Genomic DNA, 27,349 nt, shown 5'->3' with positions numbered 1-27,349 from the left:
AAACTTGCTGAGGGTGCAATCCACACCATCCTCCAGATCATTAATGAAGATATTGAACAAAACCGGCATCCGTGCAAAGCCCCACACGCCGCTTCATTGCCTGGGGTGAATGTGCTTCCTATGCAACACTTCCAGCTGGCCCAGAAAACCAGCACCCCGGGCTGGGATCTCCACAGTGTGTTCTGGGGTGTGAAGAATAGGGTCGCTGGACAAAGGGGGCGGGGCTGGGAAGGGGGCGGGGCGACAAAGGGGGCGGGGCCCGGCTGCTGCCGGCAGGGAGATGGGCGGGAGGGGGCGCGGCTCCCTAGCTCCGCCCCCTTCGGAAGCGGAAGTCCCGCCTCCCTCGTAGCCCGGCCCTGGCCCGAGCGCGGGGCCAGGCTGCTGACGGTGCCGGGGCAGAGTCCGCGGCCCGACGGTCCGGCCGCGAGCAGTACGCGCCGCCGCCGCGCTCCGGGGCCGGGGCCTCTGCGGGTCGCCTGGGGGCATTTCGCCCGCGGGGGGGGGGGGTCCCAGCAGGGCGGGGAGGGGGAGGCTTTCTGGTGGGGGGTGTCCCAGCAGGGTAGGGTAGGGTGGGGTGGGGAGGGGTAGGCTTTCTGGTGGGAGGGGGTCCCAGCAGGGTGGGGTGGGGTGGGGAGGGAGGGGTAGGCTTTCTGGTGGGAGGGGGTCCCAGCAGGGCGGGGAGGGGGAGGCTTTCTGGTGGGGTGTCCCAGCAGGGTGGGGTGGGGAGGGAGAGGTAGACTTTCCGGTGGGAGGGGGTCCCAGCAGGGTGGGGTGGGGTGGGGAGGGTAGGCTCTCTGGTGGGAAGGGGTCCGGGTGGGGTGGGGTGGGGAGGGAGGGAGGGGTAGGCTTTCTGGTGGGAGGGGGTCCCGGTGGGGTGGGGTGGGGAGGGAGGGGTAGGCTTTCTGGTGGGAGGGGGTCCCAGCAGGGTGGGGTGGGTCTCCTGGTGGGGGAGGGGGAGGCTCTGGTGGGAGGGGGTCCCAGCAGGGCGGGGAGGGGGAGGCTTTCTGGTGGGGTGTCCCAGCAGGGTGGGGTGGGATGGGGAGGGAGGGGTAGACTTTCCGGTGGGAGGGGGTCCCAGCAGGGTAGGGTAGGGTGGGGTGGGGTGGGGTGGGGAGGGAGGGTAGGCTCTCTGGTGGGAAGGGGTCCGGGTAGGGTGGGTGGGGAGGGAGGGGTAGGCTTTCTGGTGGGAGGGGGTCCCAGCAGGGTGGGGTGGGGAGGGAGGGTAGGCTCTCTGGTGGGAGCGGGTCCCAGTAGGGAGCGTGGGTCTCCTGGTGGGGGAGGGGGAGGCTCTGGTGGGAAGGGTCCCAGCAGGGTGGGGTGGGGGGGAAGGGTCTCTGGGTGGGGGAGGAGTAGGCTTCGGTGGGAGGGGGTCCCAGCAGGGCAGGGTGGGGAGGGAGGGTTTCGGGGTGGGGGAGGGGTTGTCTTGCGGGTCTCTCTAGGGATAGGTTCTCTGGTGGGAGGGGGTCCCAGCAGGGCAGGGTGGGGAGGGAGGGTTTCGGGGTGGGGGTGGGGTTGTCTTGCGGGTCTCTCTAGGGATAGGGGTTTGCCCCCCAGGAGGTGTTGTGGGGGAACCCCCCAGCGCTGCATTGCCCTGCGCGGTGAGGGGTGCTTGGTGCCACTCTCTATGTGGGCTCGACGCTGGCGCCTATCACTGTTGCATCAGGTTGCCTGACCCAGGCTTCTGGTGGTTCTCATTGCAGTGGCTGCCCCATCTGCAGAGCAGATTTACAGAGAGGTACAGGTAAGAGCTCGGGTGGAGGAGAGGGCACTGCTAGGGCCTATCCTGCACTGGAGCTTGCCCCATTGACTCCAGCTGCCCTTCTCTCCTCCATACGTTACTCCTGAGCCAGAGGCCGCGCTTTACTCTTGCCTTTGGGGAAGCTGGGTGCAAATGCAGGAAGCTCCCTAGAAATGGGAGTGTGTGCTTGGACCGTGGCCCCGCCTTTTGCTCTGCTCCCGCTTGGCCTCTTTCCCCCCCCAGGCCACACCCCACTCCACCTCTTCCTACAACCGTTTGCTCCTCTCCTTCACCAAGGCCCACCTGGCCTGCTGCTCGGGCCTGTCCACCCCCTTCCCCGGCGAGGCACAAGGTGGGGAGAGGCAGGTGGGGGGAGGCCTCGGGGGGAAGAGGCTGAGTGAGGGTGGGGCATCGGGGGGAGGAGGCTGAGCGTGGGCGGAGTGCGGCAGGGCCATAGTCCGGGTGCCGGTAGCTCCCCCACTTCTTGGGAACTTCCAGTGGTGGCACTCCAAAGGCAGCGGGGCCAGCACACCTCCAAAGGGAGGTGCGCTGCATACAGCATTTCTTGCCCTGTTTGGGGGCACTCAGCATCCGCAAGCCTCTTATGCCTCCAGCCCATGACCTGAGCCCTGGTTATAGCAGCAATCTAAGTGCTCCCTCCCTGATGAAATACATCCTGGAATACTCAAGGAGCTAACTGGCTGTTAGTGACTGTCTTCGAAAACTCACGGAAGACAGGAGAGATTCCAGAGGACTGGAAGAGGGCAAATATAGTACCCATCTATTTTAAAAAAAAAAGGATGAAGGGAATGAGGACAACCTGGAAAATTACAGATCAGTCAGCTTCGCTTCAGTACTCAGAAAGATAATGGAACAAATAATCAGGTAATCAGTTTGTAAACAGGTAGAAGATAAAGGGAGAAGTAACAGTCAGCTTGGATTTGTCAAGAACAAATCATGTCGAACCAACCTAACAGCTTTCTTTGACAAGGTAACAAGCCTCGTAGATAGGGAGGAAGCAGTAGATGTGGTATATTTTGACTTTAGTAAGGCTTTTGATACTGTCTCGCATGACCATCCTCCCTGCAAAGAGGAGCAAGAGTAACCCTAGGGTGGGGGCAGGGCGGTAACTAGAATCTGTAGGCTCTGGCGTGCTATGGAGATATATGGACTTTTTGTGTTCCCATCTCAGGATTATTATGGTAAAAAGTTGCAGAAATCAGAGGATCTGCAAACCAATGCCTGCGTCACCTTGGCTAGGTCTTTGCCCATGTTCATAAAGGAGGCTCTGAAGTCTGTCCATGATGATGTAGTGTCAAGGTAAAGAATTGACAATTGACTCTTTAATAGAGCTTCACTCACTCAATGTGCTTCACTGAAACAGTCTTTGGCCCAGTGGTGTCACTCTATCCAGAGAATACAGTGGGGAAGAAAGTAGCCAGTTTATCTTTGTATGTCTCTCATAACTTCCTGGTTGGAGGCAGCCTACCACCTCCACAGTCCTTGGGGCCTGGAGGTTGCCAGCTCAAAGGAGAAATTCCTACCAAAAGCAGAGGCAGAGAGGAACAAATTAATGCAGAGAACAAATTAATGAGAGAGAAACAAATTAATGTAGTTTAGAGCTTTAAAATGAATCAATGAATTCCAATCAACCTTAGTAACCATTTCTAGACACAAAGTCATTAATTTAAAGTTACAATGAGCAGCAAATGTTAGGAAAAATTAACACAAAGAACATTAAAGTTAAAAAGCTCCCCATAAACCCTGTCTATTCAAATCTGGAGATGAAAAGATAAGCTAATAGACATAAAAATGTCACTCTCCTTACAGGTCATATATCCCCTATCAGAAATCCATTAGATGTTCTGGTAAAAACCTTTGCTCTAACCTCCAAGGTCAGGCTACAGGATGTTCGACCAGAAAATGCTTTCCTTGGCCTGTCGTTTTCTTTGTTCGCTGAGAGCCTTTGGGCAGATCACACATCTCAGTGTCTCAGTTTGCCCAATATAAAATGGAGATAAGCAGTGAGGCTTAATTAATCCATATCTGCATATGTGGGTTGGCTGTTCCTGATGGTTTGCTCTTCATGACACATTTTCATCCACCCCATCTAAAAATCCTTCCCTTGCACACCACTGAGGTGTGTTGAGATTCCGTGGTTCAAGAATCACTGATCTCGAGAGTTTCTTCCCTCAGGTACTATGGCTGCGGCCTGGTGGTCCCAGAGTGCCTGGAGACCTGTTGGATATTGGATCTGGGCAGTGGGAGTGGCAGGGACTGCTATATGCTGAGTAAACTAGTTGGGGAGAAAGGGCATGTCACTGGAATAGACATGACCGACGCCCAGGTATGTTTTCGAATTGAATAGTGCTAATCAAAGTCCGGGTCTTTATCTTCATGGCTCTCAGCTTTGGAAGTGAAAATAACTTCGTCTCACCAAGGCGGAACTGCATGGTGCTTAGAGTTCAAAGTTGATCCTTTGGTATATGGGGACTGTCCGATGTAGGGGGTTCAGCTGCATGCAGATAGTAACCTTAGCTATTGGCTTTTAATAATCTTACCTTCATGCAAGCTACAAGGTTTAATACAGTGCACGTGTGGGTCAGGTTTAAGTACCTGTAGTGCAAGACACTGAGTGATTGTTTTGTAGCTGCTCGGTCATTGAGATCCTGCCTCTGATAGTCACTGAGAGTCATACTTTCCCTACTCTCAGCTTCTCCTAGCCCTATTAGAGACCTGAGTGTGGAAATGGGGTAAATGTATTTTGCCATTTATCGTCTCACTCCTTCCACCTTCCAGACCATCACGCAGCATGTGCTATCCTGTGTGGGGTGGGGGGGAGGGAGATGCAGGGATAATACCCTGCATCATCAGGCATGAGACACTGGCATGAGTACTGGCCTCTTCCCTACCTTCCCAGAGTGCTGTGGTGAAGACAACATGCACAGCCCCTTGCTGGGCTTTATGTTGATCAGAAGTCTTTGCTAGTCCCACACTTTGTTGATCAAATAGAGAGACTCCCCACCCGCCCCATCCCTGGCCAGTCCGAGACTTGGTCTTGCCATTTATTAGTCTCTGTAGGGAATCACATCTGTTCTTCTTTGGCCAGGAGATTTGGTAGCCATGATCTAGGACTCAAAATGGCTGGGGTTTGGAGGGAAATAAAGGGAGATGCGTAGGGCCCTAATGAGAATATGCGGGCCCTCTGCCACATGAAGGGGAAGAGACTTTAGAAACATCTTAAAGAGTTTATGTAGTTTACAGCCTGCTTATTTGTTTCCCTCTTCCAGGTAGAAGTGGCAAAGAAGTACATTGACTATCACATGAAGAAATTTGGCTACCAGGTGCCTAACGTGGACTTCATCCGTGGCTACATGGAAAAGCTGGGAGATGCTGGCCTTAAAGACGAGAGTTATGATATAGTTATGTGAGTACCATTCTCAGAGCTCCTGCAGGGGTCTATACAATGGGTTGGGTACTTGTTTCCCACGCATCAGTGAACCATGTCCCTGCCCAAGGTTTTAACTCTTTGGGTTTCAGTTCAGGGTTGTACACTGAAAAAATACACTGTAAACACTAATCTGAGGCCTGGATACCTGGCTGGAGTTTTGTGTTGTCAAACAAACAGTGCCCACAGAAAGGACAGGTGGCTGGATCCAGTCAAACTAAAAGGTGAAAGTTTCAAACCGTGTGGCGTCTCAGAGCCCAGGATAGGGCTGGGAATAGGAGGCAGATCAGACTTGTTCCATTTATTGATGCCTCTAATCGAATGTCCTTGACCCTTGTCCAACAGAATGATTGGTTTTAGCTCTAATTGTTGAAGGGAAAATGCCAAGTTAACATCTGGCCCAAAGTTTAATAGAATGTAAGATGACTAGAAATGTCCCTACATTTGATTTACCTTTTTAAGATGCTCAATTGAAACAGTTTTTTGTTATCATTTGAACAGCCCACTGCAGTGTTTGCTGCAAGGACACTACAGCATTAGGTTAGTACATGAGGATCAGAAAGTAAAACTGACTAGATGCACGTGTTAAATTGGCCAGACTGATTTAGCTGTCCATGGGATGCAGTAAATAAAGGGCTGGCCAAAAGGGTGAAAAATGGTCTGATTCTTCAGTTTTAGTAATTTCAGGTGATGGTATTATGCAAGGGTTCCAGTTGGGGGGGCAGGGGAGGATGGGAGCCTCCCCCATTTTTCATTCAAGAGGTGTGCAAGCTCCCAGATGGAGTTCTTAACTATAGCACAACATTAGTGTGAAATGTAAGGGCTTGTCTACACTGGCGCTTTACAGTGCTGCAACTTTCTTGCTCAGGGGTGTGAAAAAACACCCCCCAGAGCGCAGCAAGTTTCAGTGCTGTAAAGCACCAGTGTAGACAGTGCCCCAGCACTGGGAGCTGCGCCCCTCATGGAGGTGGGTTTTTTTTTTTTGTTTTTTAGAGCGCTGGGAGAGCTCTCTCTAGCGCTCTGCCACGACTACACGAGCCACATTAAAGTGCTGCCATGGCAGTGTTTTAACATCAGCTGTGTACCAGCCGCTACTTTCTTACCTGTGCATCGTACCGGCTTACTTTCACCCATGGGTGTTACCTCACTACAAATGCTAGACTGGAAACTAATCTTAAACAGGAGTGAAACTGACACTTTCAGGTCACTCTCACAGTATTGCTAGTCCCAAATGTTCAAAAATCCTGAGCCAGGCTCACCAAGAATCATGATTATGTAAAAATAACAGATTTGGGGTTCTTTTTATTTGCCTTCTGCTTTCTGGGCCTTTAGGGTGCACTGGGGTCACATTTTGAAGCTTTCTCCACAGCCACGAGGACTGGAAACTTAATGTTTCTTTAAGAATAAAGGCTGAAATCATCACATATCCACTTGACTCCAGGAGCTGGGGCTTTAAGGAAAACCATTATCATGAGATTCATGATGAAATCATGAGAGTTGACAACACTGCTTTTACTTCTGTTTAAAGGCTAGTTACTTTCCGGAAGGCTCTTAAATACAACACTACAGCGATTGAGTTGCAATTTTCACAGGAAAATATTTTGAACCAAACACCAAGAAAGTTCTGTATTTTAAAGTTGAGAAAAACGTAGACTTCTGAGGTATATCAGGGCCACTGCAGGCAGGAAAGGAAAATAAACTGGCACAGGAGCTCTGGGCAGCTCTTCCTTTAGAAAGAAAGTTGGAGAGTCAAATCTTCTAGTCCTTAATCAACTAAAACGTCTATTGCCTTCAGTGCCTCCGCTCATAGATATAAACATCATACTGTGGTCAATAACTATACACTTCATACTTAAATATCAGAGTTACACATCTTTTATGCATTGGCTCAGGGACTGGATTTTCTGGCATATTCTGAACAGTGCTGAGCACACAGATGGTGCCCAGCGAACAGAATGTTGGGGATCATCAAGAAAGGGACAGATGATAAGACAGAAAATATCATATTGCCTCTATATAAATCCATGATACACCCACATCTTGACTACTGCCTACAGATGTGGTTGCCCTATCTCAAAACAGATATATTGGAATTGGAAAAGGTTCAGAAAAGGACAACAAAAATGATTAGGGGTATGGAAGGGCTTCTGTTTGAGGAGAGATTAGTAAAACTGGGACTTGGAAAAGAGGTGACTAAGGGGGGATATGATAGAGGTCTATAAAATCATGAGTGGTATAGAGAGAGTAAATAAGGAAGTGTTATTTACTCCTCATAATACAAGAACAAGGGGCCACCAAATGAAATTAATAGGTAGGAGGTTTAAAACAAACACAAGAAAGTATTTTTTCACGCAACGCACTGTGAACCTCTGGAACTCCTTGCCAGAGGGTGTTGTGAAGGCCAATACTATAATGGGGTTCAAAAGGGAGCTAGGTAGATTCATGGAAGATAGGTCCATCAATGGCTATTAGCCAGAATGGGAAGGAATGGTGTCCCTAGCCTCTGTTTGCCAGAAGCTGGGATTGGGTGACAGGGCATGGATCACTTGATGATGGCCTGTCTGTTCATTCCCTTTGGGGTGCCTGCTGTTGGCCTCTGTCGGGGGACAGGATGCTGGGCTTGATGGACCTTTGGTCTGACCCAGTATGGCCGTTCTTATGTTCTTAATGCAAATCATGACAATAATCGTCAACTTTATGGACTCTGTGGATGCAGTTTCTGTTCTTTGTTCTGGAATTGGCCTGAATACAGCTGAAACCCTAAGAATTTGAGGCATAAACACATCGGATACTCCTACAGCACTTTCTCGTTCCTTCCTTTTATCAAACTCAGAACAAAAAATGACTGAACAAAATGGTTCTCAGTTAAAATGTAAAATTGCCCAGTAGCCATTGCTTTACAGCCCAGCATGAGGCAAAACCTGCCACCCATGGGGAGTTAAGTGGTCTCCTCTCATCTGACTCTCATTCTCCATCCTTCCTAATCTCTGTGCTGCTTTTCATGCTGTCAACCATAGCATCCATCCTGGGACCATTTGCTGGAGTCTCAGAGAACTGGCCACCTTGGTTCTGCTCCCATCTATCTGAGTCCTCTCTGTTTTTGCAGCATGTACCAGAGAGAGAGGCTGGTCTGCTGGATAGGGAGCTGAAAGACCTGGGTTCTACAACCCCCATGGGCTTCCTCTCTGACCCCAGGCCAGTGCTCTAAGGTCAGAATTTCAAAGGTTTTTAGGCACCCAAAGGTGAAGTTAGGCATCTAATGGGGTTTACAAAGCATCTAACGACCTAAGTGCATTTGAAAAATCTCACTAGGTGTCTAAATACCTTTGAAAATCTGGCCTTTAGTCTGTGTGTGCCTCAGTGCCCCTTTTGTAAAATGGGGATAATAGCATTGCTCTACCTCACCGAGGGGCTGGGAGGAGAAATAGGTTAGACATTGTGAGGCACAGCCTCAGATACTATGGTGATTGGGCCACATAAGTACCATAGGGAGAGTGGGAACTTCTCTATACACTGCTAGCCCTGCTCTGGGTTTGACCCCTTCTTTTCAGCTACGCCCCCAAATCTCCCCCTTTTCTGAATGTTATCTAGGCTCAGTGCTTTGCTGTATTTTTTGTGAGACCCCCCCACCGTGTTCTCTCTAGAACAACCCTGCCACCCTCTTTTTCAGGCTAAACTTCCAGATCCTTAATTTAATCACTAGCCCTTATCTTAATCACCCTGCCTCTGTTTTAAACAAAATACTGATTCCCTGCCTCAGGGGCACCTCTCCTCTGCAGAACTTAGGGCTGAGTCTACAGCGGCAGCGCTTTGACGTGGCTTGTGTAGTCGCGGCAGAGCACTGGGAGAGAGCACTGTACTGACAGGGCCGCTGATGAGGAGGGAGGGAAGGGGCAGCTGCCCCAGGGCCTGGCAATTTAAAAGGGCCCGGGGCTCCTGGCCACCGCCGCTACTCCAGGGCTCCAGCAGTGATTTAAAAGGGCCTGGAGCTCCAGCTGCTGGTGTGGTAGCAACCGGTGTCCCAGGCCCTTTAAATTGCTGCCGGAGCCCCAGGCAGCGCAGGCTGGGCAGCACTGAAGGGCTGGCTGGGGAAGTCTGGCCCTAGCCACGCCCCTTCTGCCCGAGGCCATGCCCCTTCTGGAGGCCCAAAAGGCCCACCTTGTCCAGGACCCTGGCCGCCCTGCATACCAGTAAGTCCTTTAAGTTACTTTCACCCCGGTAACACTTCTAGAGCCCCAGGCAGGCAGGTGCAGTATAAACTCACGGGGCCTTGCCCTAGTAGGATGTTTCCAAAGTTAAATGATCTATTCCTAGCTTGATGAACTGCAAAAAAGTGATAGAAAGTCATCCAGATTTTTCTACAGTCGTTTCAGTTCTTGTATTCAAGAGTTAGTAACAAAGAATATACATTACAATTTTAAACCTAACCCGTGTTCCTTAAATAACTTGACACAAGATGTGAGAACATGTTATTAGAGTTGAGTGGGTCTAATATTTATTAAATCCTCTTTTTTTTAATATAGGAATTAGATACAGTGCTCCTCTCAGCTAATTTCTAAATTCTTATCTGCAAAAAAAAACAACAACCCTAGAGGTTTTCAGGTGCCTAAGTAGCCCTTGCAATCACAGTTAAAGTTGCCCCTCACCCACCAAAATCTGAAATGGCACCCTTGATATTACCACAGTTAAGGAGATGTTCTTAACCTGAAAAGGGCCCTTTAAATACAGGGTCTCAAATGAGGAGTGCAGCCCCAAATAGTGAGAGTGAGGGTTTGAAGTGATGGTGTGGGTTTAAACACAGATAGTATGATGTACTAGGGAATACACTGATCTGCAGGCAACACTCCTGCCCTAGCCTGTTCGGGGTGGGTGGGGGGTAGACTAGTGAGTCTTCTCCATCACTAAATTTAGATCCTATCAGCCAGCCTCGACTCTGCAAACACTCCTTGAGGCTTGCTGAAGGATGGCTGAGGACCCTCTAGTCTCCTTTGGGGGATGTGAAAGGTGTCCAGGCATCCGTTACTCCCTGCCAGTGTTAGAGATCAAAAGCTGCCGTGTTTCTCAGCTGCAAGGTCAGGCCTAAACATTTGATTAAAACCCACAATGCTTTCCTCCTTCTGGTGCCTCACTGAGCTTTTATCTCCTGTCCAGCTCAAACTGCGTGATTAACCTCTCGCCTGATAAGAGAGCAGTTCTGCAGGAGGCCTATCGAGTGTTAAAGGTAACACAACAGTGGGGCATACGCTCTGTGTGTGTGAGAGAGAGCACCAGGGGGTTTGGGGAGCAACACTGCATCCCATCCTGCCTTTTGGGGCAAGAGGGGTCCACAGACAGGCAGCAAAATGGAACACAGGCCCAGAGAGACTTCCGTATGAGGAGAGATGAGCTCTGGGGCTCATGGGAGAGGAAGATCCTGGCTTCGTTGAAGTCAGTGGGAGTTTTGCCTTTATTTTCAAGCGGGCAGGATTTCACCCTGCATGACAACAGAGGAGGCAATAGAGGTACTCAAACTAACAATGGGCATCTGTTCTCCCATTGTTATAAACCAGGAGGGCGACTAATGACACAGAAAAACAACGCATTAAAGATTGGAATATTTTTTAGCATAACGATCAGTTAACTTGCAGGACTCATTGCCACAAGATATCACTGAAGTCAAGAGCTTAGCAGAGTCCAAGAATTGGTTAGATGTTTATATGAATGATGAAAGGAGAAGTCAGCAGCTAACAGATGAGCAGGTTATGAGAGACTTCCTTTCTAGGCAGGTTGTTCTGTAACTGTCCATTTTTCCACCTTCCTCTGAAGCAGTGGTACCGGCCACTGTCAGAGATGGGATACTGGTCTAGATGTCCATTGGTCTGGCACAGTGTAGTGATTGCTTTGCTCCCTTGCTCTCCTTTTGTCCACATCCTCTCCACCGTCAAATAGTAGATCACAATTGGAAGTCTTTGCCCATGAGTCCCAGATGGACAGGTTAAGGGGGTGCCTGAGGACTGGTGCTGCAGGGCAGGATTGGGCTGTATTGGCAGAGCTGTCAGGGAATCTTGCCCAGCACCTGTCTGCAACGTGCCTGTGATCTCAGCCTCTCCGCCCCTGAGCACCATGTTCACACTCAGCTTATGAAACAAAATGAGGGTGATGGTGGAATTTAATCTGGGTAGAGCCAAAGGTGGTGGAGCAGAGGGGTGGTTGCTCTTAATTGATTATCTTGGAGACCTTGACTCATTGGGCTGTCTGGGTGCGCTGGCCAGGAATGCTGGGGCAGACACAATAGCTCTGGAATAAGCAATCACGTTGCCAGCAAGGGCGGCCCCAGCCGAGCTGTCCTGTCTGTGGTCTCTGGTGAATGCTGTCCCTATCAGGGGCTGGTGTCATTTTTAGCTCTTGCCGTGGCTAAGCATTGGTCTTTTCCAGGCTGGCGGGGAGATGTATTTCAGCGATGTCTATGCCAGCCATAACCTGCCAGAGGACATCAGGAAACACAGGGTCCTCTGGGGTGAGTGATTTTCTTATCTGACCTGAGGTAATAAGGACTAGTGGTGTGAGCTGGAGGCTGGAAGTTAGGAACCTGGTTAGAAGGATCCCCTCCTCACATGCTGCCTCTTGTGTCCCAGGTGCCTCGGAACTTGAACTGATACCCTTTAACTTTCCCAAGAGAGATCTCTACCCAGAGCTGATAGAATCTCCCAGAATGCCCTGTCCCATCATGCCCTGCGGCTCACTTAAAAACTAGGGCTGTCAAGCAATTAAAAAAATTAATCACTATTAGTCGCACGATGTCAAATAATAGAATACCATTTATTTAAATATTTTGGATGTTTTCTACATTTTCAAATATATTGATTTCAATTAACACACAGAATACAAAGTGCACAATGCTCACTTTACATTTTTGATTACGAGTATTTGCACTGTAAAAAAACAAAATAAATATTGTAGTATTTTTCAATTCACCTAATCCAAGTACTGAAGTGCAATGTCTTTATCGTGAAAGTTGAGCTTACAAATGTAGAATTACGTACAAAAAAACTGCATTCAAAAATAAAACAATGTAAAACTTTAGAGCCTGCAAGTCCACTCAGTCCTACTTCTTGTTCAGCCAATTGCTGAAACAAACAAGTTTGTTTACGTTTGCAGGAGATAATGCTGCCCGCTTCTTGTTTACAGTGTCACCTGAAAGTGAGAACAGGCATTCTCATGGCACTGTTGTAGCCGGCGTTGCAAGAAATTTATGTGCCAGATGCGCTAAAGATTCACATGTTCTTTCATGCTTCAACCACCATTCCAGGGGACATGTGTCCATGCTGATGATGGGTTCTTCTGGATAATAATCCAAAGCAGTGTGGACTGACGCATGTTCATTTTCATCATCTGAGTCAGATGCCACCAGCAGAAGGTTGATTTCCTTTTTTGGTGGTTTGGGTTCTGTAGTTTCCTTATCGGAGTGTTGCTCTTTTAAGACTTCTGAAAGCATGCTTCGCACCTCGTCCCTCTCAGATTTTGGAAGGCACTTCAGATGCTTAAACCTTGGGTCGAGTGCTATAGCTGTCTTTAGAAATTTCATAATGGTACCTTCTTTGCGTTTTGTCAGATCTGCAGCGAAAGTGTTCTTAAAACGAACAACATGTGCTGGGTCATCATCCGAGAATGATATAACATGAAATAAATGGCAAAATGTGGGTAAAACAGAGCAGGGGACATATAATTCTCCCCCCAGGAGTTCAGTCACAAATTTAATGCATTATTTTTTTTAATGAACGTCGTCAACATGGAAGCATGTCTTCTGGAAAGGTGGCCAAAGCATGAAGGGGCATATGAAAATTTAGCATATCTGGCATGTAAATACCTTGCAATGCCGGCTACAAAAGTGCCATGTGAACACCTGTTCTCACTTTCTGGTGGCATTGTAAATAAGAAGAGGGCAATATTATCTCCTATAAATGTAAACAAACTTGTATGTCTTAGCGATTGGCTGAACAAGAAGTTGGACTGAGTGGACTTGTAGACTCTGAAGTTTTACATTGTTTTGTTTTTGAGTGCAGTTTTTACGCGCAAAAAAATTATTTTTGCGTTTGTAAGTTGCACTTTCAGGACAAAGATTGCTCTACAGTACTTGTATGAGGTGAATTGAAAAATACTATTTCTCTTTGTATAATTTTTATAGTGCAAATATTTATAATATATACTTTGATTTCAGTTACAACACAGAATACAATATTTGTGAAAAATGTAGAAAAACATCCAAAATGTTTAATAAATTTCCATTGGTATTCTCTTGTTTAACGTGCAATTAAAATGGCACTTAATTTTTTTGAGTTAATTGCATGAGTTAACTGCGATTAATCGACAGCCCTATTAAAAACCTGATGGCAGGCTGTGCGCCACTCATTTTGCCCTGACGTGGCTGGCTGCACCACACATGTAATTACTCTGTGATCATAGGCGAGTGCCTGGGAGGAGCCCTGTGGTGGAAAGACCTCTACAGAATTGCTGAGGAAGTTGGATTCTGCCCACCGCGGTTGGTGACCGCCAGCCGAATAACCATCAATAACAAGGAACTGGAGAGCATCGTTGGTGAGTGAGTGCCATTGGCCGAGCATCGACCCCTGGTCCGCCCTAGCAGTACAGGCTAGGGTTCCATGGTTCTACTCTAGGAGAAAGCAAAGTGGTGTAGCCTCGGCTAGCAAGAGTCCGTCTACCAGGGCTGGAAAGCACATTCCCAGCTGATGGACCAGGACCACCACTGCGTTTGGCTCTGTAAAAACACAACATAAAAAGGCGGTCCCTGACCAACAGAGCTTGCAATCTACATGTGCCATCATCTGCAGCAAGTGAACAATGCTTGAGTGGGGAGTGCGCCATTGACCGCAGCCCCAGCAAGCCTTGACTTCGTTTGATAGCCCCAAGGCTAGACCATCTGTGAGCGACAGGAAATGCAAATGTAGAAAAGAGGCAATTGGGGCTTTTTTTTTTAAAGCCCAAGAATAGAAAAGACTAAATACTCCAGCCCATAATATGGCTGTGAGAAAGCACAGGATGAGCCAGAGCAATGTGCTGTTTGTCTCTAGCAACCAGTTTGCCCTTCCACAGCACCCTTTCTCCGAGGATCTTGGGTCACCTTACAGGCAGAAATTCTGCCTCTCAGCACCCCTGAGAGGTAGGCAGGGATCACTCCAGCCCTCAGTGGAACTCAGCCAGGTGTGGAATGGAATGTGGCCTCTGTTTAAAGTTTGCTTCCTTTCTCTGACAAGTGGGACCTATCATGAGGGGCCATGTTTGGGCGGGGTCAGTGATTCCAGGTCAGAACTGCTGGCTTCTCTAGCTGCCTAGCCCTGCAAACTCAGCCTGAGATCTGAGTCACATGGGCCGGTTTCCCTCTCCCACATCACTAACAGTAAGAATTAAGTGACTGGAGTTTAATGAACAATGGTACTGATGCGTGAGGCTTGCCGCTGGAGTATGGAGCGCTCTACGAAGGTGGGTTTAACTCAAAGCGCTCTACATCTGCAAGTGTAGCCATGCCCTTGGTGTTTTGCTTTCAGGTGACTGTCGGTTTGTCTCTGCGACTTTCCGTCTCTTCAAAGTACCCAAGAAAGGCCCGGCCGAGCAGTGTCAGGTTATTTACAACGGCGGGATCACTGGGCATGAGAGAGAGCTGGAGTTTGATGCCAATTTCACATTCAAGGTACCGGGAAGCCCCCCAGGCCTAGGTAATTTTCATGCCTGTGTCAGCATTACTGCATCTCTTTGCTGGATCTCCAAGTCCGGAGCTCACGGCTTTGCTTACACTTCCCCTTCTGCACTGTCTGATTGCAGCATGGCACAGCCTGCTGCTCAGCAGCCCTGTACAGAAGGGGCCCTGAGCGGAGGTAGTTCCAAAATTCAGCAACGCAGCTTTATCAAGCAGCATCCTGTATCGTAAAAACACTTGACGCAAGGGAAGAGTGGGAGGGAATGGAGAGATGATGGCCAGACACAGGGCGGCTGTTCCAGATGGTGGGAGCTGCAGAGAAGAAGGCTCTTGCGCCACTAGCGGCAAGTTTGTGTGATGGGACAGAGAGGAGGCCAGCACAGGATGAATGGGGAGGGGAGTAGAGAGGCCAGGCCTGTGGTTTTGATTGGGGCAATTCGAAGGAGGGCCTGGGGAAAAGAAGCAGTGTGATTCTGAATTAGATCCCAAAGTGACTGTGGGCGGTCGGTGGGGTTGTTTGCAGAGCTGCTGCGCTGGGGGGACTCCTGCTTTCATGGTTTCCCTTCAGCATTGCAAATGCACGTGCCCCCAGCCTGCTCCCTCTCTCACTACAGAGCTGGAAGCCTGGTGGGTGTTGGGTCCTGCCGCGTTCTTCTCGGCTGTGTGTGACGTCTCCTCTGTTTCCCAGGAAGGGGACATTGTGGGTGTTGGGTCCTGCCGCGTTCTTCTCGGCTGTGTGTGACGTCTCCTCTGTTTCCCAGGAAGGGGACGTTGTGGAAGTGGATGCAGAAACCGCAGCCATTTTTCGGAGCTCTAGGTTTGCTGAGGAGTTCCTGATCCGACTGGCTGCAGGGAGGGCACCGGCACCTGGGGGCTGCTGTCCTGCCAAACCAAAGGTTAGTGACAAGCTGGGCGGCTACTATACCTAAGGGTCTCCCTGTTCATGCCACGTGGGCAGATTTTCCTGGCTTCAGCGTCCCTGCTTCATATGACATGTGCCAGTCAATAATCCAGTTTGGGGTCTGAATGGAGGCTGGTAGGGGGGAGAGTTCATGGAGTCAGCTAGCCCACTGGATGTCCAGCTCCTGGCAAACTGGGACCGGCTCAGAGTGAGCTGGGCTAAACCAACTCCCAGATTTTCCCTCCTTCCCCCTTCCTGTCCCCTGTCTGGATCTGGGGCCCTTCCCAGCTCAGGTGTGGCCATGCAGAGCCGGTTAGCTAAGGCAGTTCTCCAAATCAAAGTCTGGTAGGAGCAAGGCTCTGAGTCAGCTTCTCTGGTGATAAGCAGGGCTAACCCCATTCTGGCTACCAGAGGGTGGTGGTTTGAAGCTGCGCAGGGTCTGATGGATTAGGATACAGGGGAGGTGCAAATGAAATACAATTTGCTCCATCCATGCACAAACAAAAGAATTTATTCAAGGTGTCTCTGTATAATTATATAAGATGTAAAACTGAGATCCTGGCCTCCTGGACCATTAAAGATCCTCTCATGGCCCTTTAACAGGGCTGGGGGGCTTGAGCCCAGTGCAATTTGATCCTGCTCCCCCGTGCATTTCCCCTGCTACATACATTGGATACTGTGTGCTTCATTTCCTTTTGTCAGTTCTTGTGTAATGTTTCTTGGGCTTTTTACTGGCAGCCACGTTCTGCCCCAGAAGTGGTTGCATTTCAGTGGCGGATGAAGTAATCCCTATAGGATTACTTTGCACGTCAGTCGAAGTTGCAAAGCCCCCGGGATGTTCTGGAACAGAAGGTGTCAGAGAATGTTGGTACAGCTCATAACTGCATCCATACTTCCTAGATAGCTCTAGACCTTAAGATGACTTTTTCCTGATGGGCCATCTGAGGAGAGGGATTACTGGAAGATGGGAGTTCTGGCTTCTCCACCTGGCTCTGCTGCTGACCTGCATTGTGGCCTTGGACAAGTTGCATTTTTTTCCTCTATGCTTTTGTTTCCAGACCTCAGAGGAGGTTGTGGTTGAATTAGCTGAGACCCGCTGTTGGAGGATGCTGTGGACATCAAAGAATAACTTCTCTCTGGCAGACCTGGCTCAGAGAAGGCATCTTTTCTGAATCCAGAATTCAGTGCTGGGGAAAAGTGCCAGCCTGGCAGCCCTGATCTCTGCAGTTCTCCACTGAGCAGGTCCAGCACAGACTTCGGTGTGTCAATGCTTGACTTGAAGCAGCCCTTCTAGGGGCTGAAGGGATTTTTTCCAAGGTTCATTCCCTCCTTGGCCGCTCCACTGAGCCTGCCGGCACAGGGACTGCTTGGGAAGGTGGGTGGTTTGCCCAGAAGCAGACATGTGTCCTCCCTGTACAGCCTGGAGAGTGCAGCAGCGATTCTTAAGAAAACACAGCCTAAGCCCATCCGCCATCCATGGCCTTGGCGGGGGGGTGCTGGTATTACTCCTCCTTTGATCGAATCTGAGCTCCAGCCAGCCTAAATAAGGTGCTGTGATTCGACTTAAAGCGTCTGCCTCTGTGGCCATGCCTGGTGGGACGGGCAGAGAGCTCTTGGCATGTGTGTAATGGGACTGGGAATCCTCTTTGCTTTGGCAGGAGCAGAGGGTGCTTGTGAGCGGAGAGGAACTGCTTCCTGCTGAGCAGCACTCAGTCCTCGCTGTTCTGCCGCTCCCATTGCATGTGCAAACAGTGTTACCACTTCTTTGCTGAATTACATTGTTGATGCTCCCTGGAACTAGAGTAAACACAGCCCCCAGGGGCCCTCCAGGGAGTTAACCCAGTGATGAATTGGGCTCATGAGGGAAGGAGATTATTTCTTGCTGTAGGAAGGGATGCTGGTGACACAGCCCGGGGAGCTCTTCCCTCTGTTAGTGTGGACCCTATGACCTAACCTAGTGGTAAGGGGTGCTGTTGCTGGGGGTGCTGTTCTTCCTAACCTATCCATACCCCATTTCCCAATGCCAAAACTTGGTGCTAGGGGGTGCTGTGCTGCTGGAGATGCTAATAAACCCGAGGTCCTGTCCAACAATGCTTCACAGAAGCCAAGACATTTTTCACAAGTACTAGGGTGTTAACCTCTGTATGGTTGGTTAATCACGGTCTGCCTTGCAAAATTCCCCCTGTAATTTCAGTTTGCTACAGCATTCACTTCCTGTCCTAAACTATAATCTAGTGCTATTGCATATCTGCCCCTTCCCTCCTGACCAGAGGTGGCTGAACTGCTCTATGCATATCCTCTGTATCAGCTGCAGTTTGTAAAGCGCTTTGGGATCCATTTCAGCTAAAGCAGCTCTACAAACCGCAAGATCCTCATGCGTTTGAATATGCCATTAAAGCCTGAAGAGTTAATAATGAAAAAGGTTTAAGTACAGGAATTAAGACTGTGATGCCATCTTGGGATCCTTAAGGAGAAATGCTTAGGAGTGTGTGGAATTGGGATGCTTTGCCAGGTGCTAATGCACATCTCGGAGCTGTGGGGAGGGGGAAATCAGAGTGCTGATCTGGTGTGAGGGAAGTCCTGTGCTGTCAGATTGGTCATGGGAAGCCCAGGGCAGCACAAGGAGACTTTTCTGGAGCTCTGACTTGCGGGAGGGAGCTGAGAGGCCAATTCCCCGGTAACACATGGCCCCATGTAAGAGGCTGTTGTTAATTTAGGGTTGCCTGTGCTGTTTTTTGCAGCATGCTCTTCCATTCCTGAAGGCCAGCTCGCTGCCCCACCCACACCCCATGCAGATGCATATCCAGCTTGCTCGATGGGAGTTTGACCCTAGCCTGCCAACCCTGACTCCACAGCTCAGAGCTGCTTTATCTGCTGAAAACTGTTCTCCTCCTCCTGTCACCTTCCACTCAGCCTGCAGATGTCTGACGAGTCCTTAGACCTGCCACGAGTCCGTGAAATGGGAATAATTGATAGGGGAAGACGATAAATCCAAGCGGCTGTGTGTCCTCGAAGTGTGACCTTGTGTGTGCTGGGGGAGGGGAGGAACGTTCTTGTCTTTCCCCAAGCAGGAGATGGTTTTCAGATGAAGGGCTGTACTGGAGAGAGGTTTGCAGTGATGTTCTGTAGGCTCCTTCCTCCCTATAACAACCTGCTACTGGGCTCTTAGAGCAAAGGGGTCCATTTGCCAGCAGAGCAGCGCCCTGAGGTTCCCCTGCTGTAACAGGGAACCTTGCTGTCAGCGTGGAGTGCGATGCATCGTGACAGTCATCTTGGAGTCAGCTGTGTGGCCCTCTAGGCACAGCCCCTCAGGCTGCTGTAGAGCTTAGCAGGAGCTGGAGCTGGCTCCCGCAGTTCTCTGGCATTACAGAAAAGCTTGTTCGACTTGAAGGAGGAGAAGTGAGTTAAAGGAAATGACATCTGAGGGGAGGGAAGTGTTCTGACGTTACCGTGGTGGGGGCCACAAAAGAACCTGGACAGAGCATGTCAAGGAGGAAGGGAGGACAGTTAAGTTGAGGGTCTGATGGGAAATGTGTGGGGCTGTATCTTTTATTGCCATCCTCTGGACTCTGCTCCTTGGATTGGGTTTGCCCTGTAGCATTTTGGGAATTCCCGAGCTTTCCCATCTTCCCCCGCGTGTTCCGCTTCCAGGTGGTACAGGAGCTCCCTTACAGCCACGTTTCCCCCCGTTAAGAATAGAAAAATCCTGTATCCAATCTTTAGTCAAGCATCCTGCTGCAGAGAGAAATGTGAATCTCCTCCCTTGCCACCTGCAATGCTGGTAGGGGAGATTTTCCCAATCCTCCACAGGTGATCAGCCTATGCCCTGGTGTAGGAGGCTGCTTTCCAACTTGCATAGTTACCAGGGTTAGTGGTCATAAAATAATCAGCCCCTTAGAGTCATGTGGCAGGGAGTTCTGTTGGCAGCCTATGTACTGCAGAAAGAAGCATTTCCCTTTGTATGCTTTAAGGAGTGTCATAGTTTTAAACAAAGCCCCTGTGCCTAAATGGCAGTTGATACCTCGGAGCGATACATCTGACATTGGAATGTGCTTTTCACCACTGATTCTGCTGCAGGTATATTTGGCATTTTTCTTGACTTGGATGGTGAATGTATCCCAGACTGGTCACTTTGGTTTTCCTGTCTGAGCCTCCACTATTGTAAATCAGCAAGAGTTGAAGTCAGGTGATTTACTGCCGCTGACCAGCTGGCCTTCCCTCTCTAGTCAGTTTCACTTTCAGGTCCTCATACCCAATGGTTGGGTTGCAGACACTGAAAAGGAAAATGCTAGGTTTGTTTTAAAATCACTGATTCTGTTCTTAATTTAACTGAACATTTCTATTGGTGGTGTCACCTCTCTTTCCCTACTGTGTTCTCCATTCAAATGTCTGGAATCCAGAATTTACAAGTGTAAGCAGAGTCTGAATGAGCTCTCCCCTCACATCTAGTGGCGAGCTGTGGAAAACTACTTCAGGAGCTGATCTCCTTTGCATGGTTACACCCACTCTGCCTAGGTGCTCAGCATGATGGGATTGCTTGCCCAAATGATCACTTGTGGCTGGTGTTGAATCCCCAGTCTTGTTATTGGGGCAGGAATAATAAAGTGGTGTTATCCCTGTTGTGTGAACTGAGGGTAGCAGAACTGTACTTGGCATACCCCAGTGGAGGGACTCGCCCTCAACTGAACGGCACTCACTAGGCAGGGGACATGGGTTCCAATGCCCAATGCGTTGGGAGAGGGTGGGGACAGGTACTTGTACCTGGTGGTGTGAGCCCTGTTTAAGGGCCCTAGACATCATTTGACCCTTCCTCTCTCCACCGTATAATAAGAGCTAATTTAGACTCCATTGAGAGTCTTGTCACACACCGAAGAGCTGAAATCACTTGATATCTAGGTCTAAGTATTAGACCTGCCTTGGGACAGTGTTTGTACTGCAAGAGACTGTCCCCACTGACAGCTGAAATCACTGAGAGCTGTGTTAGGTGGGAGGCCCTGAAGACATCTTGGTGAATGGGAGGCTGGCAGAGAGGCGCAGCCAGCAGGAGAGGGCCAGAGCAGAGCCCCATAGAGAGGTGCAGCAATTGGCCGTTGGGGCGACAAGCAAGTGCCCGAGCAGGGGAGTGTGTAAGGTGCCTCCTAACCTGCTGCTTCCACCCAGGGTGGGAAGTGAACTCTGCGGATAAACCTCTGAACTCGGGCTGCACTGGCCAAGGACAGCAACGGTGAGTGGGGTGCAGAGAAGAGACTGGCATGTTAAAGGGACTTTTGGGTTGCTGGACTTCAGAACCTGAAGGGAAAAGGACCGTGCCCAACTTATTTGAGGGTGGGTCTTTTTACTCATGGTTTATGTTTATGAACCCCAGTTGCAAGATTTTTCCAATTTAATGCTGCTACTTCCCTTTTATTAAAAGGTTTTGCTACATTCAGACTTGGTGCTTGCGAGAGGGGAAGTATTGCCTCTTAGAGGCGGCCAGAGGGTGGTGTGTAATTGTCCCGGTCACTGGGTGGGGGCTCGAGCCGGTTTTGTGTTGTTGAAAAGGAACCCCTAGATACTGAACCCGGCCCTTGTTGCTGCTGGCTCCACCTCGCAGAAGGGTTACACAGATATCGATTACTCTCTCTTCATGGAACCTTCCTCCCTTTGTTGTCATCAGTTCTTATGTTTTTTAATGTAGGGCCTGACCCCAGGAGTGGTGAGCCGATGGGAGTTGAGGGCACTGAATGCCTAGCAGATCTGAACCTCACTCTTCAGGGCAGGGACCGTATCGGGAGTTCATGGTGTAAAGCACTGTGCAGGCCAGGAGCTCCATGGAAATATTTAACAGAGCTTCTTTATTTATTTATTTTTTAAACAAACCCTTAATTTTGAGCTCAGTTAGGCCAGAGAGCACCCTGCCTCCTTTGCAGGTCCTTCCGTTCTGCTTCATTCATTTTCCTAGGAATATGGAATGCTGTCAGAATATGGATAGATGGATTGATGATCGCTATTCCCTGCGTTGTGTGTCAGGGAAATCTCTTCCCCTTTCTCGCCTAAATGATCTTAGGCCTCGCTCATGCCATCAGCTCTATGTGGCCAGACCTCCACATCCGTGTGGCTCTGCATGGAGACAGGGGTCTCCCCCACCCAGAGTTTGGTGCAGTATTGTATTCCCTTTATCGCATCACAGTAATATTCCAAGCCCTGTTGCAGGAGGAGCCCTCGCTGTTTATTACCTGGAAAACGCTTTTGGCAACACCAGCCAAGCCAAAAGAAAAAAAATGACTAGCCAATAAGCATGGAGCAACAATGGCCAGCCAGTCAGAGTGGGGGAAAAGGGGGAAAGCCCCGTGACACAGCAGTGTAGTAATATTGCCTGGCAATTGACCCCTAGGGGGCCCTGCTGTCCTGCCCCCCAGTGCCCTGTGGTGCCTATAACTCTTCACTGCTCCCTCGAGTCATTGGATAGATCCCATCAGTCACAACTGCCATTGCTTTTCTCTGGATGTTTTCAGTCTGTTGGAGGTGAGGCAACCGAAACTGTCAAGAGTGTCGTGAGGCAGGGGGACCCTGCCTTTGCAGCTTGTCTTTTGTTTTCCGTCCCTATATGCAAAAGCTGCACGTTCAGTGGAGAGCCAGAAAAGCATCACCCCTCTTATGGTCTGGGTTAGTAACAAGGTAATGGCAAAAATAATCCCACGTCAACCCCTGCCTAACCTTTCTCCCCAGAGTGGGGTGGCCCCAGGGTTTCTTCCCTTAGCACATCTCTGCCTCTAACCCTAACGCCCTCCTCTAGGTGGCTACTGGTGGCCCAATGAGTCAGCACTTGTTAACCCCCAGGGTCCTGCAGGCTTGGGCCAATTGGGGAATCCACCATGTTACACTCCTTCCACTCCCTGCTGTGTACCAGGCTGAGCTCCTCGCTTTAGCTCTAGCACCAGCCAGCTGTCTGCAGATGCAATTTCTCAGAGCGCTTCCTTGCTTTTCTCTGTGCTGCAGTCAAAGCGGTGATTGCAGCAGCATGCGTAGACGTACTTGAGCAGCGTTAATCTGGCTGGAGGGAGTGCCAATAGCAGGGAAACCACAGCAGCACAGATTTCAGCGCAGGCTCGCTGCCCGAGTACGTACTCTGGCTCCCTGGCAGGCCTGTGCCGCCCAGCATCGCTGCTCTTGGGACATGAGCTAGCTGGATTAAAGCTACTTGGGTATGTGCACACGAGCTGCAGCCACACCCCTGATTGCAACGTGGTCATACCCAGCATTTAGAAACAGCGCCCCTCCTCTGCCATCGTACTGGCCCACTCCCCGCAAGAGCGGTACTGTCGTATTTGGGGGTCCTGATCCCCAGACATCGCAAGGGATCTGTAGTATGGAATGCTATAGTAGTGTTGCTCCAAGCTTTGGCTCCTCTGTAGTTTCTCACAAACCCCATTTCATTGTCACAAACTTAAATAGCTGTTCGTGTGCAAATGTCCGTAGGAATTTGCCAGGTCTAGTCTGTTTTAGTGGGCGTTAATTCATAGCTGGGTCGTTTAGTTATTTAAAAGTCCAGTCCTCCTTTAGTTCTGGCTCAGATTTCAGCGCCTCACAGCTTGTGTCCGAGAGCTCCCATGTTCTGAGGCAGTCAGTGGCATGGCCCTGAGGATGAATCTGGTTCATTAAGCAGGGCTGGTGCCAATACGGCCCCTGTGGGTAACCTCTGTAGGCAGAGAGGCAGCAATTCTCTTCTGTCTCATCCCTACCAAGGCTTTGCTGGGGAGCGGTGTGAGTAAATGTGGGCAGAGCACTCCCCTGTGGACGTGCTGATTGCGAGGCTATTTCCGTAGTAGTTTCTTGTGCCGGATGCAGTCAGACGCTTGGGAAGGCCAGTAAATTAGAGCTGCTGGGCCCTTCTTTGCTGCTGTTTAACTCTTTCTGAAGCCCCGTAGCTTGTTTGAAAGGCCAATTAAACCATCCCAGAGGTGTTTGCATGAGTGGGCTGAGGAGGGGGTGCGTGTTCATGATTCTCTCCATAAATACACTGTGTCAGTTTTCTTTTTAGTGAAGTGAGCTCTCTGGCCTGATGCTCCCTGAGTCCATTCACCCAGGGTTCGTTTGTTTTGGGCTGGGCACCAAGTGGGTGACTTTCCATTCTTCTGAAACAAACTGTTTGTAGGGAGCTGGGGGGAGATTCTTAGAGGCACAGATGGGAGTCAAGCACCCAACTCTCACGGACTTTCAGTGCCTCTGAAACTCAACCCGCCCGTGTACTTTGCACTTCTCTGGAGACTCACATCCATGGCTTTCTGAACGCTTTACAAATGTGAACGAACCCTCGTACAGTTCTTGGGAGAAGGGTGAGTTGCATCACCTCCATTTATAGAGATGGGGAAACTGAGGCACAGAGTAGGGAAGTATCTTGCCCAAGGTCACGTGGCTGCAGCGGTGGGAATAGCACCCGACATTTTCATTACCAGTCCATGGCTCTAACCATTAGACTGTGCTCCTGACCTTACACACCTTTTTGGGAGTTCCCCTGACCTTGCATTTCAGCCCCTTCAGAACCATCTGACCCTGATGATCCATTTGCCCCGAGTGTGCGCTGTAGCCCTGCCATAGTTTCCTATCTCTGCTAAGGCCAGACTGGTTTTAAAAAAAGAAAACGATGTCGTGGGGACTAGAATTTCCTTGGCATCCTGCGAAAGGCTCTGTCACATTCATCACTCTTGGGAATGACAGGCTGGACCATTAAAAAACCTCCCAGCCTCCCCCTGGAGCATAGGAGACAGGATCTCATGCACAGCACTGAAAATATTCCAGTGAATTGGAGAGCTGATGCAGGTGGCTGATAGGCTGCTGGGCTTATCGGAGGGGAAAGATAGGCCCTGTGCAGACAGGAATGTGCTCAAGGGACTGGGGGCTTCATAATCGCTGACCTTGCCACATTTGGAGTAGTTTCTTAAAGGCACAGGCACATTTTTTTGTTTCTCTTTGCCTCTTCATGGCAACTGAGCAAAGCAGAGCCCCGCAGATCATCTGTCACTGGGTGCAGGTGTCATGCCCTAGGAGCCCCAGCTAAGGACAGCATTGTGCGGGGCTGCTTTGTGGATTTCTCTCCAGGAGTGTATTTTTGCCACAGCTCAGACAGCTGGTGCAGTGGGCTAAGGGTTAGTTCTCTGCTAACGAAAGGATCCGGGTGTGCTTACTGGCCAGCCAGCAATGGCAGGGATCTGCAAGTGGAGCAGGGGCTTATGCCACTGGTGATAGCTCGTGACTCATTAGCCTAAACAGCCTGGGGAGGCTGGGAAAGCAGCTAGGAGAAGCTTTCTTACAGCCTTGATGGTAGGGTAGGACTAAAGGAATTCTGTCTATACTGTAAAGGGAGGGAGGATGATACCAGTTCAGGCATGGAAGCTGGGCAGGCCATCGCCTCCCTGTGCTGCCTCGGCTAAGTCTCTTCACCTCTTTGTACCCATCTCAGCAGTCTTGCCAGCTCTAGTGATTTTACTGCTGGCCTTGCAATATTTGATGTTTTGCTTAAAGCCTCAACTCCTGGAGGCAGGTGATTACAGGAGACTCTTGGCTTTTATTGACACAGAGATGTTTCTAGCCCTCTTGGTTGCAGAGAAAAGCTCAAAGTGATGCCTTACGGGCTCAAAAAGCAGAAGCAAAACAGATTTCCAAATCGCTGATGCTGTGGGTGGCAGGGGCTGACTCCTGGTGTCTGACTGCATGGGGTTGGCATCTGCAATGTATCTCCCTCCGCCCAGGGCTGGGAGGCTGTTAATAACTGAAACAAGGAAACCCCAGCCTTCACAGTGTGAGGGCCAGAGCACGTTGCGGGGAGAGGGGGTTGGCTGGATTAACTCCCAAAGGACGGGCTGGGGGAGGGGAGGATTCTTTTTACAAACCCTCCTATTAACAGAAACATGTTCATGAAATTACAGCTCCTCCCGCTGCAATGGGAGCCGGGTTGAGTTTCACCTTTCCCTGCAGTGTTCCCAGCCTGGACATTGGGCTGGTGCCTGAGACCCCCGGCTGAGCTCTCTAAACCAATCCGCTTTCTCCAGCACCCTGACTCTGGCCCACCCAGCGGGTGAAGAATTCAAATACCTTCAGCCCTGTGGCCTGCTAATGTTCCCTTGACTGATACCCGTCTCTTCTCGGGGATATTGCAAGTGGTTAAGAGTTTTGCCCCTAGATGCCAGTGGCTGATGTCACAGCTTGGCTTCCCACTTCCTTCCCCCTGCGCCTCTCCTTTTCCTACTGGGACTGGATTCCCCTTTGTGAACCGAAAGAGAGCACTGTGGGTTTGGCTCAGTCCTGCATGTTGCTGTGGTCAGGGGCACGTCTCCCTGGGGGGAACCTGAACAGTCGGATTCAGAGAGAGTCATCATTGATTGATAGAGCTGCCAATAGGCTGTGCAGCGTTGCACGCACCATCCTCACGGGGCTCCCATTGCCCATGCAGCCACCTCTGGGTGGAACGCTGCAGGCCACGTAAGGATCTGACCAGTCCCCTGTGATGGTGCAGGACAGGCAGTGGAGTAGGGGGTTGTATCCAGTAGAATCGGCAGAGCTGCTGAAATATGCAGGGTGCAGCTACCCACAATAGGATTGGCTGGGAGTCCCACGTGCTGTAGTGAGAGGTAAGTATGGGAGAGGGAAGAGCTCCATCTACTGATGCACCACCACCGCTGTGGCTGATGGTTGGACTGACCTCACCCCAGCCTGCTTAGTTTGAGCGCTGATGCAGTCACAGTCCAAGTGGAGGGAGCAGTGTTACAGTTTGCCTCATTGCTGACATGCTACAGTGCAGTCGACATGGTCCCTGCCGCCAGGAGCATGCAGCCTGCCAGCCAACTAGCTCAGTGGCACAAAATTCCTGCGGCTGGGCCCCTGGGGCTCAGGTTTGTGACTCTCCCTGTGCTGGTGAGGCTGCTGTTGCGAGGCTCAGAGGAAGACGTGGCTTTGAAGAGGGAGGTGGTTCTGTGGGTGCCCAACAATTGGATTCACGTTAAAAGCTGTGGGAGCAGGGGATGGCAGGAAGGGTCTGAGGTATGAGCTCGCCAGCCAGTTGAAGAGGGGGCTGGACGAGCGCAGGAAGGGGTCCCATCCAGTCCTGCTCAGCCAGAGAGAGGGTGCTAGCAATACTTGATGGGGGCTGCGTAATGGTGAGACAATGGGGAGATTCCCAGGAGTTCACAGCCCTCCTCCCAGCACCAGGGAAAACCACCTGGCAGTGGCAGCCTTTCCTTCAAATCTGACTTAGTGCTGTTTTTGTTTCCTTGCTGTAGGAAAAGATTGTTGATCCATTCCAATTAGTGGAGCAGTTGGAGGCAAAGGACCTTGCTCCCAAGGCGACGGGCTGCTGTGGCCCCAAAGAGTGCTGCTGAAAAGTTGAGCATCCAGCAGCCAGAGCCAGCGAAGCAGAAGCTGAAGAATCAGAGCCGCTTTTGTTACTCATCACTGCAAAGCAATTAAAAATTAATAACTTAGGTAATGATGCTGAGCACTTCGGCATCGCAGCACTGTGCAGGTACTGTGGAATAAGATTAAATAAACCCCAGCCGTCCCCCAGGCTCCAGCCCTGGTGCATGGCTCTAATCAGAA

General features: G+C 50.2%; 1 protein-coding gene across 2 annotated transcripts; it reads left to right on the top strand.

The window, feature by feature from the left end:
• The first annotated feature begins 326 nt into the window (after positions 1-326).
• Positions 327-27,349, top strand: AS3MT (arsenite methyltransferase). 2 transcript variants are annotated; one of them, XM_048858173.2, is made up of 11 exons: positions 327-430; positions 1,701-1,741; positions 2,931-3,058; positions 3,935-4,085; positions 5,029-5,165; positions 10,338-10,407; positions 11,601-11,682; positions 13,629-13,760; positions 14,729-14,871; positions 15,639-15,773; positions 27,034-27,349. In XM_048858173.2, coding segments are annotated over exons 1-11 (1,119 nt in total). In that variant the 5' UTR covers positions 327-429; the 3' UTR covers positions 27,133-27,349. The 2 variants fall into 2 exon arrangements, with proteins under 2 accessions (XP_048714130.1, XP_048714131.1); XM_048858174.2 differs by lacking the exon at positions 27,034-27,349 and adding an exon at positions 16,837-20,406.

The sequence above is a fragment of the Caretta caretta genome, chromosome 7 (genome assembly GCF_965140235.1).
Source record: "Caretta caretta isolate rCarCar2 chromosome 7, rCarCar1.hap1, whole genome shotgun sequence".
Taxonomy (NCBI): domain Eukaryota; kingdom Metazoa; phylum Chordata; order Testudines; family Cheloniidae; genus Caretta; species Caretta caretta.
This window is presented reverse-complemented; position numbering and strand designations above follow the sequence as displayed.

Bases quoted from the DNA above. Each gene is read 5' to 3' on its own strand.
- AS3MT (XM_048858174.2), top strand. The intron at 1,742-2,930 runs GTAAGAGCTCGG...TTCCCATCTCAG, and splicing joins AGATTTACAGAGAGGTACAG to GATTATTATGGTAAAAAGTT. The intron at 15,774-16,836 runs GTTAGTGACAAG...TTTTGTTTCCAG, and splicing joins GCTGTCCTGCCAAACCAAAG to ACCTCAGAGGAGGTTGTGGT.